This window comes from Alligator mississippiensis, chromosome 2 (assembly GCF_030867095.1).
Source record: "Alligator mississippiensis isolate rAllMis1 chromosome 2, rAllMis1, whole genome shotgun sequence".
Lineage (NCBI taxonomy): Eukaryota > Metazoa > Chordata > Crocodylia > Alligatoridae > Alligator > Alligator mississippiensis.
In genome coordinates, this window is record NC_081825.1 from 168,320,366 (window position 1) to 168,342,404 (window position 22,039).

At 46.3% G+C, this 22,039-nt stretch overlaps 1 protein-coding gene across 9 annotated transcripts in view; it reads left to right on the forward strand.

Annotated features, from left to right (window-relative positions):
* Positions 1–22,039, forward strand: part of GRSF1 (G-rich RNA sequence binding factor 1) — a 50,361-nt gene that overhangs the window by 12,369 nt on the left and 15,953 nt on the right. For 4 of the 9 annotated variants that reach the window (XR_009459958.1, XR_009459960.1, XM_059722378.1 and 1 more), the window contains exons 6-9: positions 3,271–3,455; positions 3,547–3,671; positions 6,643–6,778; positions 7,776–7,853. Coding sequence is in view for 6 of the 9 variants with exons in the window: in XM_059722378.1 (XP_059578361.1) it covers positions 3,271–3,455; positions 3,547–3,671; positions 6,643–6,778; positions 7,776–7,831 (502 nt within the window). In the remaining 3 variants the exon portion in view is untranslated. Of the gene's footprint in view, positions 1–3,270; positions 3,456–3,546; positions 3,672–6,642; positions 6,779–7,775; positions 7,854–10,640; positions 10,822–22,039 lie in introns of those variants that run through there. The other 5 variants (XR_009459959.1, XM_059722380.1, XM_059722382.1 and 2 more) reach the window with 3 other exon arrangements.

The following is a 22,039-nucleotide window of genomic DNA, read 5'->3' on the forward strand; positions in this document are numbered from 1 at the left end:
CTAGATTAGTTAGGCATGATCTACCTGCTACGAACCCGTGCTGGTTTCCCTTCATAATTTTTCCTGCTGGGCTGTCACATATATGAGCCTTAATAATCTTTTCAAAGACTTTGCCAAGGATGGATGTGAGACTGACTGGCCTATAGTTGCCTGGATCCTCCTTCCTCCCCTTCTTGAAAATAGGGACCACATTGGCCCTTTTCCAGTCCTCTGGGACCTGGCCTGTGCGGCATGAGCAGTAAAATATTCTTGCCAGTGGCTGTGCAATGACATCAGCTAGTGCCTTCAGTATCCTTGGATGGAGCTCATCTGGGCCTGCCGATTTAAACGCATCCAGTCCTTCCAAGTGACTCTGCAATGTCTCAGGGTCAACGCTTGGTAGTCTGGTGCCCTGCTGTTGCCTCTTTACAATCCCATTGTGAGACTTGTCTTGCCCCTCATTTAGGAACACTGAGGCAAAGAACTCATTGAGGAGTTCAGCCTTGTACCCCCTGTCTGTCACCAATTGCTTTTGCCCATTCAGTAGTGGTCCTATACTGCCCTGGGCCTGCCTTTTACTCCCTATATAGCTGAAAAACAATTTTTTGTTATCCTTAACTTGGAATGCCATCCTCAGCTCCGTGGTAGCTTTGGCCTTTCTGCCTCCCTACAACTGTGAGCTGAGGAGGTATACTCCTCTTTAGTAATCTCCCCCTGTTTCCACTGCTTATATGCCCCCCTTTTTGCCCTTAGGCTGCTCTGGATTTCTCTGGTCAGCCAAGGAAGCCTCTTGGCCCCTCTCCCCCTTATCAGGATCATCTCCCTCTGTGTCCAAAGGATCACTTCCTTAAGGCACAGCCACCCTTCCTGGACTCCCATCTCACCAAATCTCTTACCCTGAAGTGCATCATTGACTAAACGCTTGAGCTCGCTGAAGTCAGCCTTCCTAAAGTCTAGCACTTCCACCCTACTAGTTACCTTTCCCACTCTGCGCCTTATGGCGAATTCTATTATTTGGTGGTCACTGTCCCCAGGTGACCACTGCCATGTCATCCTCCATTGCCAATACCAGGTCCAGTAAGGCATTCCCCCTAGTGGGACCATGTACTTCCTGCATCAGGTGGAGTGGCCTTCAACTTCAAAATGAAATATCCTTAGTAGGATTGGTCCTCAAAACCAAATCCCATTTCCCTCTTGGAGGTCCCCCAACTTGCACTGGAGATAAACCCTCAAGAGTCTAAATGTAAAGTTAGGTTTGTGTGTCTTGTCTCTCAGGGATGTTTCTAGCTTCTCATTTGTGTTTTTGAGAATGCCAACTTGGAAGGCTGCCTTCCCAGGCCTTGTCTGGAGCTCAGCTGTAGAACTAGCTCCATTCCTGGACCATATTCCTTCCCTGCTCAGGATTCTCCACTTGTTGAGCTTGTCCAGCCCCGTTTTGAAGAACGTGTACCTGTCTCTTGTGCAGGTGTTCACTGGTAACCAAATTACCCAGCCATGCCTCCAGGTGTACCCGTGAGGCTTATTTGAGGTCTGAGGCTGCCATTAACTCTTTTTCTGACACATTTTGGATTATATACTCCAGCATTTGCATTCTTATTTCCTCCATAAAAAATGCTTTCTAAAGTTTCTAGCATCTTTGTCCTCTTTGTCCTCCTTCCAGTTTGTTTTATGCACAATGGAGAATCTGTAGCTGTATGTATTCAGCGCAACTTCACCATAGTGAGATTGTCTGTCATATCATATAAAATAATTTTTTATGCATTCCTTGATATAAGTCAAGGCTTATTAGCATTCTCTAATATTGCATTTCATTTTGATGTTTATGCCTATAACTTCCCATTTACCTGAACTATATTTTAATTGATTATGGTTTCATCCAGTCCAGAGAAGTCTCAAGGTCTAGTAGTATTCTGTTTTCTACTGCATTCTCAAGTACTCCTCTTTTTAGGCAGGGTGCATGTTTTGCTGTTCTGCTATTCTTATTCTCTTGTATTATTTATCCCAACTTTTTTTTAAATTCTAATTAGCAATCTCTCGTTAAAAAAAATCTGTTAGCTTTTGTTATCTGTATACTTTACATATAATATGCCTCTCCCTCTGAGACGGAGGAAATGAACTAACTTGTTTTCCTTCTGTGTTCCTACAGTGCTGATATCATGTTTGAATGCATATAAGACCTGTCTAGCTATTCTATGGGATGCTTCTTTTGCTTCCCTCTCTTCCTCATTGACTCTCAATATCTCCTAACCCTTCTCTGGCTTATCTACCTTAGAGAACATGGTTCCTTTGTCCCCTAGGAGCTATATCTCCTAAGAGGCTTAGTAGACCTTTTGTTACCTTCCTTTTCGTAAAATTAGTGATTCTACCTACATTTAATTGGCCCTGGGATGTAGCTCTTTAGATTACATGACAACTTGATATAAAACTGAGAAGATGGGCTACTAGACCTGCTTGGGTCCTGTTTAGATAGGGGAGTCTATGAAGTAATGAGAGTAAGGGGTACTTGTGTTTTGGTGATGGGCCACTTTCATCATCATCTCTGCTTAATCTATTAAAATCACAGGCTTGGTGATGCAATGAATTCATACCTCTAAATTTTCCTCCAGGTTTTGGGAGTCCTGGTTAGAGAACTGGACTGAAAATTGACTAGAAATAGTGAGGTTTTGCTACTGAACTTGACGTTTCATAAAGATTCAGAATCAAATTAAGTCATTGGATTCATCATACATCCTAAGCTCTTGGGAACTATACCTGTTACTTGTAGGTCATGAAATTACATTTTTCTAAGAACTTTCCATGTTTGTCCCAGTAGCTTTCCATTTTAGTGCCGATATTTTCAACAAACTATACGGAAAAAAGTCCCTTACCTTTCAGGTACTTTAAAAGTGACTACAATACCATCATACAAACATTAAAGAGCAAATTGCAGGGTTTGGCAGCATTCCATTAGTATGTGTAGTTGCTGTGATCATTTTGGATTCACTTCTGAAATGCAGCAGGTAAAGTGGTTCCTAGTGCTTTAAAAGGCTCATTTTAAGGCAGGTTTGCTTAAATATATCTTGGTCCAGTTGAAAACTCAGCTTTAAAATGGCTGTCTTCAATGTGGGTGTGTTCTTGCAGATACCTTTTTCAGTTCAGTAAATTGTAAAATAGACTTACCCAGCACCCCAAAACAAAATTGAATAGGAACTATGGTGGCAGTCTTCAAGGCAACAGCCTTTTTTTGAAAATCTAGTGTGTTTTCTAAGCTGAATGAAGGTAGATTGTCTGTTTTCTTCCTTTTACATCTAGGTACATTGAAATATTTCCCAGCAACAGGAGTGAAATTCAAACCCATAGTGGCTCTCCCTGGAGGAAGAAGATGACCTCTTATCCAGTCACTAAATGGACAAAAGAATCTGAATTGGTCTTTGAAGAAAATGAATTGGGGAAGACTCAAAGACCACACACAACCTCTGAAAGTGAGGGAGAGAATGGTCAGTTCTCACCTTTTGTTCTTTGAAATTCTGTTGCTTCCTCTCATGTGCTTGCCTGCACACAGGTAACTGTTTTTGTTTGCTTCTACAGAACCTTACAGAGGAGTAAGTGAAAAGCCTGAGGATGCTTTGGAAAGTGGGAATTCCTATTCGTCACTGCATTATGTTCATCTGAGAGGCCTGCCATTCCAGGCTAGTGCCCAAGACATTATAAACGTATGTAGCCATAAGATTGTGTGGCTTTATGGAGAATTGCTAAACCACTGTTCTAAATACTCCAGCCTTTAGAACACAGTGTCATTTCTAAGGTTATGCATAGGTGTTACCTTTGTGCTGGGGAAAAAAGCCTTTCTCCCGGTACAAGAAAGTAGTGACAGTCAGTCGAGGGTTTTTATTTGTGTTGGAGAAGTGGCTTCTCTGCGCAAAAAAAAAAAAAAAAAAAGACAAGCACTTTCAGCCAGGCAGATCTCGCCTCTTACATTAGCTTGAATATCTGTATGCTTCTCTCAGTACTGGAATGCACTTAGTATCCCATTGTCTTCCACTCTCCCTCCCTTCCCCCACCCCAAGGGGGATGGAGGTAGAGCCACTGGCTCCCTGCTAGCCTTCTCAATGGCAAGCTGTCAGGGAGTTCTGCAAGGAGCCTGCTGCTGCTTGAATACTGGGAGAGTCTCCAGACTGTTCAGGTAACAGTGCTAATGCCCCCCAGCACTGAACAGAGCTGGCTGTATGCCAGGGGTTTCCTAAGATAGGTGAAGCCATAGGGGAATGCTCCCATCCTGCTAATTAGCTAATTGGGGTGCAGGTATCTTTCCATGGTTTGAACGGAGTTCCAGGTAGTTCCAGCAATGGGCACATCTGCTTCCTGCTCTCTGCACAGTTCTGGATCACCCTCTGGGTCCTGCCAGTCAGCTCACTTCTCGCTAACAAATGTTTAGGTTAGAAGTAACTTAATACAAACCCAAGACCCTGGGCTTGGTCAAGCTGCTTTGGGACCCTCATTGGTTCCAGACCAGCAACTGGGGCTATCAGCTATAGGCAGGATGGAAGTGGTCATAATCCCAGGGCAGCAGGTGGGACAGCGAGCGCAACTGTGACTTGCCTGCATGGAGGGCAGGGAACATGCCCCTGCCCAGAACTAGGTGCTGCTTTTCCTCTCAGCTGCCTTCAGCTGATGTCCATGTAACATCACCTGGAGACAGCTTGTCTGCCATGGCAGTGAGAGGGAGCAAAGGAGCAGTTCTGCATTGCCCCCTGGCTGGAGAGCTTGTCTTTGAGGTGACTTTGCTCTCTAGCCAGGGGACTGGACTGTGTCACGACATTTTTCAGTGCTGCAAATTTCCCAGAAATTTCCCAGAAATTTGCAGTGCTGGAATAAAATGTTAGTCTTTACCTTAAGTGGGTGGTACCTGAAAACAGCTCTGTGAGGTTGGAAAATCAAGAAATGAGTGGGTTTTGAACCTGTGAGCGGGAATCAAGCCCAGGTTGGAGGAAGATGAGTGGAACAGATTCACTAGCTAATGAAATCCCTGTACCTTAAGTAGAATGTCATGTTTATTGGTGTGTGTTTGTTTTTCTGTTTCGTTTTCCTTTGGGTAAAGACATGTTGTGTACCATGAACATCTTTAATGTGTTCTTTTTTGGATAAGAAAGTCTCAGTCTTAAATTTCTCTGGCACCCTGTGTTACGAGTAATTTGACCTGTGGTAAACTGTGGGGTGTGCCATGTTCCAGGCATATGCATATTATATAAATGTTTAATTTGCTTAACAGTGTAACACATCAGTCCCCATCACCTATTGCTTACATAATAACAAACATCTCTTATCTCATTACCAGTTACATGCATAAGCTATTAAGTGCATAGCATCTTTCAGACCTATTGTCTTTAACTTAACTGTAATCCATTTAACTGTATACTAATTGGCACCAGGAACTATGAAGGAAAAGTAGCTGTTAAAAAGTCTTGAAAAAGGCAGGAGATCTCTGTTTCTTGGCTGCTCTCTCCTCATTTTTAAGGCTTTTATTAGTTATTGGTATCCTAAAAATTTAAGAGACCTTGAAAGTGACAGAAGCTAGTTAATTTTGTAGCTTCCAGCACTGCTGGAAGTGCTGTGTGCTTAATGAGCATTTCTCACATTGAGTTTGGGTAAATGCATAGTCTTTTTCACACTTGAGGCTACTGATATAAATTCAGTTTACTATAATGCAAGTAATTCTTCCATAGCTGAGATATGCTAATCCTGTATATTAAATTATTTGACAATTATTTTGGGGCAGAACCCAAAGGCTTGAGCAAGGCTGGTGTGCTAAGATAGCAGACATTGTTCTGATGCTAAACAACTATCTGTTCTAAATTGTGGCTGGGTCCTGAGATGGTGCTAAGTTATTTCTGACATAGTAGTTCTGTTAGCAAGAGGCTAGTGGGTTGGGGAAGGTAAAGGTGGTTGGAATTCCAGAGGCAAAGAGGGGACTAGAGCAAAGTTTCAGTTGGGGAATGTGCACAGTTAGGTAAAGAACAGATGTCAAGGATGACCTGGAGTGGGAAGGTTGGGTGGACTATCTTGTGTGCGTAGATATGTGTATTTTCTTAATGGAGAACTGTAAAAACAGCCTTTACAGTAGCAGGAAGCATGCTGGCCTGAGGCTCAATTTTCTTGTTTACCAAATCTTCTACAGAAGCTTCTGTGCAGATGACTCTTGTGAATGATGTGCACTGAAAGAAAGATGGAAAGAAAGCAAACTTTTGCAACTATTACCAGATCCACTTGGTTTCAGAGTGTATCCAAAGCCTGTCAGTGTAAAGCTATAGCTACTGGATGTTTATGGTTTTCTGGAGAAGAACAACATAGAATACAGTTTACCTAAATAGAGATGGGATGCATGGAATTCCAACTTTGAACTCCTTAGGGGCAATAGATAAACACGATTGCTTTATTCCTTAAATCATAATGAAATGATCACCCATCTTTCTTTGTGTAGGCTGATTTAAGTTTCCATGTGAAATAGAATTAAGTGGTTTCAAATTTTGTTACTATCAAATAGAGAAACTATGAGGTTTGAAAGAGTAAGCTTGAGAGTTAAAGGCCACTTTGTTCTTGTCACTGGTTCCTCTTGACTTCAAGACTTTTACCTGATCAGCATCAAACAGGTTATGTATTTGATCTTCCATTTGTGTTTTCATTCAGTTTCTTGCTCCTCTGAAACCTGTAAAGATTACCATGGAATATAATTCCAGCGGGAAGGCTACAGGAGAAGCAGATGTTCACTTTAAGAGCCATGGCGATGCGGTTGCTGCTATGGTCAAGGACAGGTCACACATGCGTAAGTAGAGTTCATGCTTCTGTGCCTGTTGGATGTCACTGCTTTTTTTGTTTTAACCTTTCATCTCCAGTAATCTGGAACTACTTGTCTGGTGTTGGGCTGTTTACTGATACAGCATATTTCTTCCACTTCTAGAGGCTGAAATATTTTATCCTGCAGTGCTAAACTATATTTGGATAGGATGTTTTAGACAAGGGTGGTCTTGCCCTGAGCAGGAAGTTGGACTAGATCTCCTGAGGTCCCTTGCAGCCCTGTTTTTCTATGATTCTGTGCCTGGTTACGTGCACTCTGTATAATCTATTCACTCAAATTCAAGATGTCTCCTCCCTCCTCCCCCACCAAATCAGCCTAGAGGAAAAATAGCTTTGTCTTGGATTCAAGAACCAGCCCAGGTCAAGCAGCAGCTGCCTGCCCCAGGCAGAAATAGCTTGTTTGGTTGTGGGAGGGGACATGGTAGTTGAAGTGCAGGGGAAATTGGAGGTAAGGATGGGACCTGCAAGCCTCCCTTCCATTCCCCCTGCTCCCCTCCTCACCTTCTGCTCTGGCCTTCCCTGCAGCAACTCTGCCCAGTAGGGAGCTGCTGCTGCTTCACCCTGGTGAGCTGGGCTGAGCTAGGGCTGTGTATTGCTGCTGACTGCCCCTGAAGAGTAAAGCTGCAGCATACAGTGAGCAGGGCAGGCTGTAGGAGAAGTAGGAGGTGGGGGGGATGGGACAGGAAGGGGTGGGAGGCAAGGGCAGGTGCAGGCATATTGGGACAAGGGGCAGGGATCTTGCCCCTGAACCCCCATCACTGCTTTCCCTGCCACAGCAGTGAGAGGTGGGATGAATAATTAGATTATTTACATGGAAAATTATAACAAGTTTTACAATTTTGGATATATATAATCTACCGGGGTGGGGGGTTGTCTTAAATTCTAAATCATCTTGGATTTAGGTAAATAAGGTAATCTTGGTGTTGAAATTTAATAAACTAAACTTTTGTTTAATTTCTTCCCAGAGCATAGATATATTGAATTGTTCCTGAATTCATATCCAAACAAAAATGCCCAGTGACAGTGGCACAACCCCATGGTAGGTAAGTGTATTAAATCCCCTCATCCTTGTGATACCTGCATTTTCCAAAAGTGGGCAAGTTGACCCTTAATTTACATGCTTATATAAAACACAACGCCTCTATATGCTGCTTTGCGTGTTTAAGACAAATTAGTTTCATGGAGAAGTAAGGCTGGATGGGACCTCAAGAAATCATGTAGTCCAGGGGTCAGCAACCCGCCCGGCACACGTGCCAAGCATGGCGCACAAGGCCATTTTGCTTGGCACACCACCACCAGCCTGGGCTCTAAGCAGTTGCTGCCAGCCACAGAGCCCAGGCTGCTCCCCACTGGGCTTAGTGTGCTGGCTGCAGCTGGGAGGCTGCAAACAGCTGCTCCGGGCTATGGCATGTCGGCACTCCGGCACCTTCCAAGGTAGACGTGTTTTTTTTCGGCACTCTGGCCAAAAAACGTTGCCTACCTCTGTTCTAGTCCAACCAGGGATCAAACCTGTGACCTTGGCATTATTAGCATCACACTCTTAAAGCTTATGTCAGAATGCTCAAAGAAGAATGCCTAAAGTTGGTTACCTGAATTTATAAACAGCAACATTTAGTTAATCTAATAAAAGATATCACATCTACCCAAAGAACCTTGATTGCCTATGTCCCTAGGCCAACACAGCTACAACCAACAATCCTAAACAAGAAGTTGAAGCATATCATTAGATATCAACATTTCAGGCATCCGTGTTCAAACACTTAGTTCCAAGGACCCAGTCCAACTTTCATTATAGATTCATAGACATTAGGGCTGGAAGGGACCTTGCAAGATCATCGAGTCCAGCCAGGGGCATGAAGGTCAGTAGGGATCATAGGATCCCAGCAACATCCAATGCCTCTTGAAGGCACTCAGAGTAGGTGCTTGAACCACCTCCAGTGGCAGTCTATTCAAAACCTTGGGGGCTCGGACAGTAAAGAAGTTCTCCCTTATGTCCAGCCTGAAATGGTCCTGGAGGAGTTTGTGACCATTCAACCTTGTCATCCCTTGGGGTGCTCTAGTGAACAGACATTCCCCCAGATCCTGGTGAGCAACACTGATAAACTTATAAGTGGCCACCAGCTCACCCCTGAGCCTGCGCTTTTCCAGGCTGAAGAGCCCCATAGCTCGCAGCCTCTCTTCATAAGGTCTGTTTTCCTGACCTCTGATCATGCGTGTGGCTCTCCTCTGGATTCTCTCAGTTTCTCCACATCCTTTTTGAATTGTGGAGCCCAAAACTGGACACAGTACTCCAGCTGCAGCCTCATCATTAGATTCATTCTTTCCATTAGTGGGAGCTGGATCAGGACCCAAGACAGAAAACACAGCACTGAGGCATGACACACTGCAGTGGGGTAGGGAAGGAGGTTGCTGGGTCCACACTGCTAGACAGAGCCATAGGTGTTAATAGTTAAGCAGTTCAGTGAGGGTATTACAAGGTTTTAAGGGATCATTTTTTCCTGCATCCCAGCCAACCAAGTCTTTATCTGCCTTCAGGGAGAGAGAAGGGAAATTCAGCATCCAGACAGTTTCTCCCTCTTGTGAAAGCTTTTGACTTGATTCTTTAACAAAACTGACTTGTTGCTTGTGGGAACAATCCTTGGCAGTCTGATAGAACTGAAATGTGCCTGAGTTGGCCCCCCAGTCGGCACAGGTGAAATTTATAACACCTGCTTGTTTCAGATAGCTATCTGTCTGATTGTTATTAGTAATGAAGTAGGAAATTTTACCTTCATGACCAATGGAGACTGGATGTACTATTGCCCCTTCAAATACATTGGTTCATTTTGATCCAGCTGCCTCTAAATTGAGTGCAGTGCTGGTAACAGCTTGGATCAAAATGCATCTAAGTAAAATCTTGTCAGGCTTTTCATAATTCAGCAGTAGGTTCTGAATCCTTTCCACTGTGCCTGGGCAGTGAGCCAGCCTGATGGAGTCCATGGGACAAACCAACATAAATGGTGTTCTAGGACTCGGATGGAAGAAAACAGATGACTCCTGAGGAGCTTGTGGGTGATGCCGTTTGGCTCTTATGACCAGAAAAAGTGGGCTGGGGTATCTTAAAAAGGTTATTCTGGAGTTCTTGCCGATAGAGGTAGTTGCCCCTACTGAACGCAGGAGACTCCTCTCCTGTTCTAGAGTTCCTGCAGGAAACTTTGGATTCTTCTCTCTAATGTTTTCTGCAAAATCCAAACTTATTTAATAGCTTTTAGAGTAAGTAGAACCTTTGGAACACATTTGCTGCATTGAATGTGCATCTTTCCCTTTTACATTAGTAACCATAGGAGGGAACATGGTAGGGAGACTTGTGGAATTTCAGTGCTTTAATCTTACTAGAGATAGCAAACACTTATGCTAGACAATTTTAAGGATTGCCCTTACTGTTTGTGTCAGGCAATAGTTCTGTATCTCACTAAGCATTTCCCATAAGATCTCAGAGGAATGTTTAATTACTGTTTATGAACAGTTCAGTGGGAGTTGCATTGTATGCAGTCTTGTTGAAATCTGTTTAATGTGAAGAAGGTGGTTGGATTTAGCTTATACATGTGCCTTCCTCTTGTCAGCATATATGTTCACATCCTTTTGAAGAGCCAAATGTTTCAGTAGCATTTTGGCTTAGACAAAGTTTGGATTTCTCCTCACAATCTGCAAATTATTGTTTAATGGGGGGAGGATCTTATTGAAGGTAGTTGTACTTGGATACTCTGAGACTACACAAGAAGGGTGATGGGGATTTAAAAAGCCATCATGTTACTCTTAACTTTCAATACTTGTTTCCTCTTTCTTCTTAGACTAAAGCAAGCAGCATTTCATTCGCACATACCTGGAGGTGGAATTACAGGCGTTTTTGTCTGGTAGCAAAGATAAAATATAACAGACACTTTCTGAATTGCCTTTAAAAGCAGCTTGTATCAAATTCTTTCATTTGGGTTTGTGTAAGAAGCACATAATAAATTGTATTCACATCCTGTACATGATTTGGCTGATTTTAAAAACAGGAAAAGGTCCACTGCTGGCCTTATACTAGTTGTTAATACTGTACAGTCAGGGGAAGGTCTGGTTCTGTTTTTGCCAAAACTGAAATGGTAACTCCTGTGCATTAGAATTCAGCAGCTTAATTCTGATGTGAGTTGCCTGTTGGATCAGAAAACAGTTCTTGCTGAGAATCTTGTAATATGTAAACACCATCTGAACAGTTAAATGTACCTATAAAAGGGCCAGTCTTTTGCAGCTAGAGCATAACTTTTTGTAAGTTTGATTACAGAAGATAGAAGAACAAATACAAGAGTCCAAAATGATATCTCTAATAGAGATACCATTCCAACAGTGCTTTCCTCATTGTGCAGCAAACAGCCCTTGGCCTTTGTGCTTTAGGATACCGTTGGACACTGTGAAATTGCCTGGGCCCATACAGTTTATAGAAATTAAATAGCAAACTACAACCTGAGGTAGAAGGCGAGTGATTTTTTTAAAAATATTTCTCTGAAGTGCACGAAGACAGCTACACAACTGTTTCATTAAAACTGTTGTCTTACATTTAGTGGATCATTTTTAAATTACTATTGTGTAACAACATTGCCATCTTTTTCAGGTGCTTTACTGCAAGACAACTAGGGTGAATGCATCACTTTATATAGTAGGTGATAAGGTCTTGCATTTGCTCCTTAAGAACAAGCTGTTCTGATGATAAGGAAACCAATTTTGTTTCCACTTGTATTGTGGATAGGCACTTGTACTTTCCTATAGTAAGGACTTTCTGCCCATTCAGTAAGCTCTGTCTCACTAAAAATTAAAATGTCCCAGGAAACTATTGGACAACTTACAGTAAGTAATGTGTTGCAAAGGGGTTAAAACATCATCAAAACATCTAATTAATGTAACTGCAAGTAATAAAGGAAAGCTTTTCCAAATGGAAAGAATGCTTCAGGCTATTCACTACAGTGTGTGCTGCTATTCTACAGTTTTTAAGAGGCAAGTTCTTGTAAAGTTTCAGTGTTGTTGCCGTAATGGTTCAGGAAATACGTGAAAGGCAAGGATTTTTGTGGGTGATATCCTTTATTGGACAAACTGCATGGTTCGGAAAGACAAGCTTTTGAATACAGTGTTTTCTTCTGTCTAAGTCCATCCAAACTATGCAATTGGTCAAACAAAATATGTCACCCACACACACCCTTGCCCCTCTAGTCTTTAAATGTGTTTTGAGCAAAGAAGCGAACTGGAACTTAATTTGGTTTGAAAGGGAACACTCTAGCACATTACAGTTGTCCTTGCAAATCAAGTATTTAGGATACTTAAAGAAAACAAAGGCTGCTATTTGAAAATAAAAATCAAGTAGAGGACTCTGAGAAACATTTCCAAAGTTCAGTAATGACAGTTTGTGGTTTGATGAAACAACTCAAAATGTTTTTTCAAATACGCTGTTATAGAAGTTTTATTTCAAGATTAGGGTGACTATTTAAATGAGGTACAATTATCTAGGAACAGTGCCCTATTTTACTAGGCAATGTGCACACTTATTCCCTGTTCTAAAGAACTGTTGAATCTTTCCGTGGTGGAGGTTGGGTATCATCACTTTCTTGACTTCTGCAACATGCCAACACTCTGGGTGGTAAAAAGCTGTTCTTCAAACACTAGAAGCCAACCCTTCCCCAATAGCTTGGGGAAGAGTGTCATCTCCCATTGAAATGTCCTGAGTGAGTCTGGTAACTGCCTATCTCAAAGAAGAGTAGGGGCATTGGCACAGGTTACCTTAACATACTAGCCCTTAAAATGAGAGCAGTCATTAGTTAAGGCAGGGGTGGGCAATTATTTGGGCCCAAGGGCCATATAGGGAGTTTTGATGAGCTGTCATGGGTTGGACAGGCTAGGTCAGCCTCCCTCCATCTTCCCCCTGCAACAGCACCAAAACTCCCTATATGGCTTTGGGTAGGTGAGGACCAGTGTTCAGGAGTGGGACAGATGATCCCCATATGGAGCACCACAGAGGCAGCCAGGGGCCGGATGCAGCCAGTTGATAGGCCATGGGCCATATTTTGCCCATCCCTGGGTTAAGGTGTGTTAAAACTGCCATAAGCACCCTCTTTGAACCACTAAGTTATGTGACTGCAGCACAGGTTTATCTTTGATTTGTTTTGCCCAGGTCCTTCCAGGGATTTGTGTGGATGCTCTGGGCCAATTATATATATATTACTTTCATTCCTCCATCATCCCAGGTTGCTCTGTGCCCAGCCTTTCCCATTCCTCTGTTCCCTGGGCAAACTTGCAAGCCTCCTGAATGCTACTGCCCAGGGAGTGGTGTGGATTGCAAGCCAACATCCCCTCCCACCTCCAAGGGTTGATGGCTTTGAGCACCTGGGCATTTTCAGTTTGCTGCTGGGCTCTGAGCACCAATAGCTTTGCAGTTTGCTTGCTGTGAGCATGCACATCCTCCTCACATTTACCTCATCGGGTTGCTGCATGCTTAACGCCTCTGCAAACAGCAGCACCTGTTACCTATTTGCTATCTACTTCCCTGGAGATGAGCCAGAGGATCATGGAAAGCAAAAACTAATCTACAAACTGGACCTGTACTGAGGTGGTGGATCTCATTGCTTTGTGGGTTGAGGAGAAAGTACTCACTACTGCCAGGGCCTCAAAAGACATCAAGGGCAGCACCAGGTGCTCTCCTAGTACATTACAGCACAGATGGTGTTGGGGGGGGGGTGGTACTATAGGGACTGGGTGGGCTAGTGGACTACCAACAGCTTGAGCTGCAGGCACACGCCTGCCTTTTACCTCTGTTTCCCATCAAGCGTCTGGCTGCTTCAAGCAGGCTACCACCAGGGTGTGTCCAAACAAACCGGCCCAACCCAATTGCGCACCACCTGTTGCACCAGGCCAGGCTGCCTGTTGCACCACTCATGCGGACCGCCTGGCGCAACAGACGGTCTACATGAGTGGCGCAGGGCCCCAGGTGACTGCCTGAGCAGCTTGGAGCTGCCTGAGAGCACATAGTACTGCACCAAGCTGGGTTGGGTCCACATGATGTGGCACAGGCAGTGCTAGGCGGCCAGGACTGAGCCACACTACCCAATGCCACCCTGGGGGGCTGTGCCAGGAGGCCCCAAGCGCCCCAATGGCTGTGCTGCTGCTGAACTATGGGCTGTGGGGGGGGGGGGGGGTGGCTATGTGGGCTGTGCAAGGGGGCTTTGGCCCCTGTGAGGGAACTGGGATTGTGCGTGGGGGCATGCAAGTCCTGCAGGGAGGCAGGGGCCCTCTGGGTGGGTATGTGGGCCCTGGGGAGCTCTAACTGATAAGAAACCCAGAAGCAAACATCAATACACACAGATATTTAGAATTTATTTTATTATGATGATAGAGACACTGGTAGGCTTCCAAATTGTTTTAACATTGCATTGCAAAACATTGCCCGACTGGTCTCTCTGTCTTTTGTTTTAATTGTGGAAGAACATGTATTTTGGGGTATTTTAAAAAGAGTGAATTTGTGATTTTTTTTAATCAAATTTTGGAGTTTTCAAATAGGGAACACCAGGATTCCTGCTAGTGAGGCAAGTGGCAGGACCCAGGCAGAGAAGTCTGCTAAGGGCTGGTACAAGAGACCCAGCTGGAGATGGCTGACCTCCTGGCCACTTAGGGCCAGGAGGACATGCTTTGACAATTCAAAGCAGGCCACCACACTGAGGACATCTTCCAGACAATAGATTTCATAGACATTAGGGGCTGGAAGTGACCTTGCAAGATAATTGAGTCCAGCCTCCCTGCCATAGGCAGGAAGTCTGCTGGGGTCAAGTGATCCCAGCAAGGTAAACATCCAAACACCTTTTGAATGAGTCCAGAGTAGGTCCTTGCACCACCTCTGAGGGAGTCTGTTCCAGGCCATGGACACTTGGACTGTAAAGAAGTTTTTTTTTTCTTATGTACAGTCTAAATTGGCCTTCTAGGAGTTTGTGGCCATTAGACCTTGTTATCCCTTGGGGAGCCTTGGTGAGCAACTGTTCTCCCAGGTCCTGATGTACAACCCCCTTATATACTTGTAGGCTGCCACCAAGTCCCCCCTGAACCTTCTCTTCTCCAGGCTGAAGAGTCCCATGTCCCTCAACCTCTTCTCTTAAGGCTTGCCCTCTTGGCCTTTGATCATAGAGGTGGCTCTCCTTTGGACTCTCAAGCTTATCTACGTCCCTCCTGAAGTGGAGGGGCCAAAACTTGATGCAGTACTCCAGTTGAGGCCTCACTAAGGCCAAGTAAAGCAGGAAGATGATGTCCCTGGTTTTGCTTGAGATGCACTGGTGGATGCATGCCAGTCTTTGCTTTGCTTTGCCAGCCATGGCATTGCATTCGTGGCTCATGTTCATCTTGTGGTCAATCAAGACCCCCAAGTCTCTTTTGGTCTTGATGCTAGTGAGCGTAGCGCTGCTGAGCCTATAAGTATGCTGCTGGTTCTTCCTCTCAAGGTGGAGCACCTTGCGCTTCTCTATGTTGAAGGCCATCAGGGTTTGGTCCGCCCACCTTACAAGCTGACCTGGACGTGCTCGCATCCCCAGCCCGTCTTCCATTGTGACTACCTTCTCCCATAGTTTAGTGTCATCCATGAACTTTGCCAGTCCGCATCTGATGCCCAAATCCAGATCATTAATGAAGATGTTGAAGAGTACTGGCCTGAGTACTGAGCCTGGGGGACACCACTGGTCACCTTGCACCATGTGTCACTCCCATCAACTAGTACTCTTTGGGTCTGACCCTGGAGCCAGTTCCCCAGCCATCAGACCATGAGATGATTGAGGCTGCAGCTCCCAACCTTAGTCTCCCATGATGTCTTCGTGGTTAAGTCAAAGGGTTTCTTGGAATCCAGATATATGACAACCTAGTCTTCCTTGTCCAGGTAATGCATCACCTGGTCATAGAAGGAGACAAGTTGGTCAGGCAAGACCTGCCGGAAACAAAGCCATGGTGGTGCCTGTTGCAGATGGATCCCTTGATGATTTTCTCCAAGATTTTTTCAGGGATGGACATCAGACTGATTGGCCTGTAATTCGCTGGATCTTCTTTCCTTCCTTTCTTGAAAATTGGGACCATATTGGCTCTTTTCCAGTCTTCTAGAACCTCACCTGCATGTCACAAATTTTCAAATATCTTTGCCATAAGATGTGCCATGATGTCTGCTAGCTCCTTCAAGACTCTTGGGTGCATTCCATCTGGGCCTACGGACTTACGGATGTCTAGCAGGGCAGGCAAATCCCACAGTAAAACAGAAATCCTCAACTCTGCTTGCCCTGCATTGGGCAGAGAAAGTGATCAGTTCATGGTCACTGTCACCAAGCTTCCCCTTGATCCTCAAAGATCGTTCACCAGATCCAGTAGTGCCTCTCTTAGTCAGCCTGTAGACCCCTTGCATTAGGTAGAGTTCATGAGTGCAAGCAAGAAAGCTATGCAACTGGTCAGATTGGGCCATGTGCTCTTCCCACAAAATGCCAGGGAGTTTGAAGCCCCCCCCCCCCCCCCCCCCCCCCCCCCCATTTTCTCCAGCTGCTACCACCTTCATCACAGAACGCTGCCCCAAGAAATGGTTGGCCAAAGCTTCCCTCATCAGATTTGCTGCATGGTGGGTCTGGCCCCAATACTCAGCGGGGAGTGGTTTCTCCAGGGATGACATCTAAAGTGGATGTAGGTCCCAGTCCACCTGCTGTCTGGGAAGACTCCTCTCTTGGCCTCGTGTACATTGCGCAGAGTGCAGGCAGCAGCCACAGAGTTGGAAACATTCTGCAGCCTGAGTTCAAGGTGGATCCCAGGGGCCTCCAGAGCACCTTTAGTCACCCAAAAGTGCATTCTATCCCTATCTAGCAGCTGCTCAGGTAGAAATTGAAGTACTCCTTCCTGGTGTCCAGCCAGCCATCATCTCTAGGAAACCAGAATTCCTGAACACACAGGCATCATCCACCTGTCCCAGCCACCTGACACTGATGTAGGTGAAATGACCCCAGTAGGCCACAACTCCTGCAGTATAAATGAATAGAACCCCTTGTGATTGATAACCTCCAAGGCATTTTGGGGGGGGGGGGGCACAGAATGGGGATATGGTTTCCATTGACAGCCCCCCACATAGTTTAGGAACTCAAACCTGGCAATGACCTGTGTCAGGTTACCATATTTGCAGTTGCAAAAAAGAGGACACCTGTTGCAGGGGGTGTGAGGTGCCCCTCACTCCCAACCCACAGCCCCCTGGTGATGCCAGTGTCCTGCAGTCCCAGCCCACAGCCCCTTGCCCACCCTAGTGTCTCTCACTCCCAAGACACAACCCCCCCCTCCCTCAGCCCTGCTGGTGCCCCTCATTCCTGACCCACAGCCCCCTGCTCTGCTGGAGGGGACTCCAGGCTGACCCCATTCTGACCAGGCTTGAGTGCAGAGGCTGTGGCAGCTCCAGCTCATGCAGTTGGCAGCAGAGCAAGTCCAGCCCCTGTGTGGGCTGAAATGAAGAAGGGAGGCCTGTGGCTGCGCCCCACCAAGCAGCTTGGCTATAGTCCCTCCCAGGCATCCTGTCCCTGCAAGCACAGGCACCAGCCCCAGTAATGCTGGCTCCCCACCACCCCCAACAGGCCCTCCCTGCCCACTTCTGCTGGAGGGGCAGGCACCTCACCCATGCCCTACTGCAGCCCCAGCACCTTGTCACCAACCTCCAATGCTGGCAGGACACTGGACCAACCCCCCTCTCACAGCCATCCCTACCACATACATCCCTGTCACCCCTGCCACCAAGACAGTCCCCAAGCCCTGGCCCTTTCCAGGGCTGCTCCCACCACCCTGCCTGGCAGTATGCCAGCCATGTGTGTGCACAGACACACATGGTGCCCCTCACTTCCCATCACCCCAAACAGCTCTTTGCAGGCTGGAAGGCTGCCCACATACAAGGGGAAAGCTGCAGTTTCTTCCTTTAGAGAGGAAAATCTGTGTTTTACTGCAAATGGAAAACTCAGATCCCTAGTAAACACACAGGCCACTAGAGCAAGCTGGGAAATGCAATTGTACCAGCAATTTCCTGGGCATTTGTTCATATTTTTAAAAAATGCCTGCATGGAGATGGGAGGACCCAAAAAGAGGACTTGTCTGGGAAAACCCAGATATATGGTAACCTACTCCTGTGGCTACCAGAGCACATCTTAGTTCTTGCAATATGGCTTTGCACATCTTGTGCACGGCCATGGTTGCTATTGCCTGTCCCACACCAACCAAACTGGTTGGCCACAATGCTAGTGTCAGGGCTTGTAAGCTTCCACACAGCTATTGTGATGCTTGACAGAAAGGGGAAGCCAGAGCCCAACACATGTCCTGCAATTGGAGCCGGGGGCCAACTTGGCAAAAAGGTCCATGAATGTGCCCCGAGACATCCTGAAATTCCGTTGCCATTGGCCAACATCCCAGGCTTGAAGCATAAGCTGCTCCCACTAGTCTGTGCTCACCAATAGTGCCCAGCCTCAAAGTGACACTCAGTAGCAGGCCCAAAGTGCCACAGCCTCCAGAGCATTGTCTTCTGCATCATGCATCACAACCAGCATGGTACCCACATCAATGTCATTGTCCTCCAGGCAGTGCCCCATCAGGGCCAGTGGCTGACATTACCACTGCCTAGACTGCATGATGGTCCTGGCCAGGACAAGGGTTATTAGGCACCATCTCCCCAGTCTCAGCAGTAACAAGGGAAGATCCTATGTTGTGCCTGGAGAAGGAAGGGATTTGAATTCCCTCTGCACGCCTGACCTTTGGTTCAAGGAGAGCAGTTCAAAGGATGGCCCTTGTTAAAAGGCTAAGTAAACCCTAATGGGCACTAGCATCCCTTACCCACAGTACTCATTTGAACTTGAACCATTATTCACTGAAAATGGCTCTGGCAGCACCTCCCTTACCCAACACATGCAATGAACATTCTGGGTCTTGGTTTTGTCCTCTGTGAACACAACTCAAAGCTGGGGCTTGAACCCCACCTGCCTCCCCTCTCCCTTCTCCCCCTGAACCCCATCTGTCCCCTCTTTCCCATCTCCCCCTGAACCCCATCTGTCCCCTCTTTCCCATCTCCCCCTGAACTCTCCAACTCTCCCCGCCACCCCCAAACACTCACTCACTCACTCACTCACTCACTCACTCACTCACTCACTCACTCACTCACTCACTCACTCACCAGGCAGATGGGCAAGCAATCAGGATCCTAGTTAACTGCTTGTAACCTCATCTGCCAGTTTTAAAAGTCTGGGTACAAAAAAGGAGAACCCCAAAAGCAAGCAACACAAGATACATGCACATACATCTGGGCTCCCCCTGCCCCCACTCCTCTCCTGTTTCTCCCACCCTGCTGCCTGTTCACTTCAAAAGGGGTTTTAGTTGGGTTTTTTTGGTTTGTGTTTAAGGCCCCTGGTGAGCTACGAGGCTCCCTCCAAACTTTCCACCTAGCTACTGTTTCCATGCTCTTGCTCATCACCGTCATCAGGCCCTCTAGGGGCAAGTCACAGTCATGCAGGTCTGAAACAACATGAAATCTATGGCTGTTCTAAAAAACACCATTTTATGACACAACGACGTTCTGTAGATTTCTGACATTATATTGGTGACCTGTGCCAAAGCCCTATTGGGCTAATCTAGTTTCATGCAGCCTTACTAGTTTTTATTGTCATACTCTTATCTCTGCCCTCCTAAATTAATAATGGATTATTTCAGCTTCATAACTGGAGCTGTCAGCATTTCTTTACATGTGTGCATAGTGCATAACATTGTGCTATGCAGACGTACCAGAGAATTAGCTCTGGAACTGGAATCAGGATAGCAGCATTAACACAGTGCTCCACCTGAGCTATTTATCCCTGCTTTTCAGCTGGACAGAATACTATGCTAATGCAGCTATATACTGTTCTTGATTCCCAAGCTAGTTTGCTTGGAGCTCAGAGGCCACTATACAAATCTTTCTATTTATAGATAGCAAAACTCCTGACTGGGCCACAGGTATAGAAGGCTATATAGACGGAGAGAGAGAGTGGACAAAAGGGGCGGGGGTGTAGCTCTCTGTCAAGGAAAGCTATACATCCCTGCAAGCCGACATTGGTGCCCAGGGTGGACAACTGGAGACCTTCTGGGTTAAAATCCGTGGGGAACATGGCACAGGGGACACAATGGTGGGAGTCTACTACACACCTCCTGCCCAGGATCAAGAGCTTGACCAGGAGTTTGCCAGGGAATTGGCTGAGGCGGCACGCTCCCGGTGCATGGTTGCCATGGGAGACTTCAACTACCCAGACATCTCGTGGGAGGAGTGCTTGGCCAAATCCGAGCGGTTGCGAAGCTTTCTCTCGTGCGTGGATGACCTCTATCTGACTCAAGAAGTCGATGGGCCGACAAGAGGTAAAGTTCTGCTAGACCTGGTTCTGGCAATGGGGGATGACCAAATCAGCGATCTAACGATTGAAGGGAAGCTGGGTGACAGTGACCGTGAGCTGATCAACTTTACCATCTGCCGTAAAGCTGGCAAGTCAGTCAGCAATACAGAAGTCCTCAACTTCAGGAATGCTGATTTTGACAAGCTCAGGAGGCTTGTCAGGGAGGCCCTAAAGGGCCACAACCCAAAGGAGAGGGGAGTTCAGGACAAGTGGTTGCTCCTCAAGGGAGCAATCCTGGATGCGCAAGCAAAGTCTACCCCATCTCAGAGGAAAGGCAGCAAAAGGGCACAGCAGCCCCCTTGGCTCTCCAGGGAACTAGTGGACCTCCTGCGTCTAAAAAGAAAGACCTACAAAGGATGGAGGACGGGATCCACCTCCAAGGAGGAATACTCTGCTCTGGTCCGGACCCACAGGGAGCAAGCTAGGAAAGCCAAGGCTGCGACTGAACTCCAACTAGCTACAAATATCAAGGACAATAAAAAGTCCTTTTTTAGATATGTGGGGAGCCAGAGGAAAAGCAAGGGCAACATCGGACCCCTGCTAAACCAGATGGGGCAACTGACAACTGACACCCAGGAAAAAGCCAATTTGCTAAATGAGTACTTTGCGTCAGTCTTTCACCAGTCTCATGGGATGCCCTGCCCACTACAGGACAGGGAGGCCCAGAGGAGGTAGACCCCTTACCCCCTATTGAACCTGACCTTGTGAAGGAACACCTTGAGAGGCTGGACACTTTCAAGTCAGCCGGCCCTGACAGTTTATACCCCAGGGTACTCAAGGAACTGGCAAGCATCATACCTCAGCCCCTGGCACGGATCTTCGAGAGCTCCTGGCACTCTAGTGAAGTGCCCAAAGATTGGAAGAAGGCCAATGTGATGCCTGTCTTCAAGAAAGGGAAGAAAGTAGATTCAGTAAACTACAGGCCCATCAGCCTGACCTCTATCCCGGGGAAGGTCTTAGAAAAGATTATCAAAGAAGCCATCCTTAACAGACTGGCCGATGGCAACATCCTGAGGGATAGCCAGCACAGGTTTGTTGCAGGTAGGTCTTGCTTGACCAATCTTATTTCCTTCTATGACCAGATGACCTATCACCTGGACAAGGGAGAAGAGATTGACATTGTATATCCTTACTTTAAAAAACCCTTCTATCTGGTATCCCATGATCACCTCTTGACAAAACTGGCTAACTGCAGCCTCAGCCTCACCACAATCTGCTGGCGGGGGAATTGGCTCTGCAATAGGACCCAGAGGGTGGTGGTTGATGGAAGGTGATCATCGTGGTGCCCTGTGACCAGTGGGGTACCTCAAGGCTCCGTCCTTGGGCCTACACTATTTAACATCTTCATTAGTGATGTGGACACTGGTATCAGAAGCAGACTGGCCAAGTTCGCCCATGACACCAAACTCTGGGGTAAAGCATCTACACCTGGGGGCAGGAGGGTGATCCAGGCTGACCTTGACAGGCTCAGGAAATGGGCGGACGAGAACCTGATGGTGTTTAACACTGAAAAATGCAAGGTTCTCCACCTTGGGAGGAAAAACCTGCAGCATGCTTATACACTTAGCAGTGCTACACTGGCTAGCACTACGGAAGAAAGGGACTTGGGGGGCTTCCTGCCCCTGGGGCAGAGGGCTGGACTTGATGATCTTCTGAGGTCCCTTCCAGCTCTAATGTCTATGAAATCTATGAAAAACAGAATAGCAAGAGCAAGTACAGCTGTTCTTAGTTAATAGTGATATCCTAGAGGCACGACAGACTGTCAGGCTCCTTCCAGT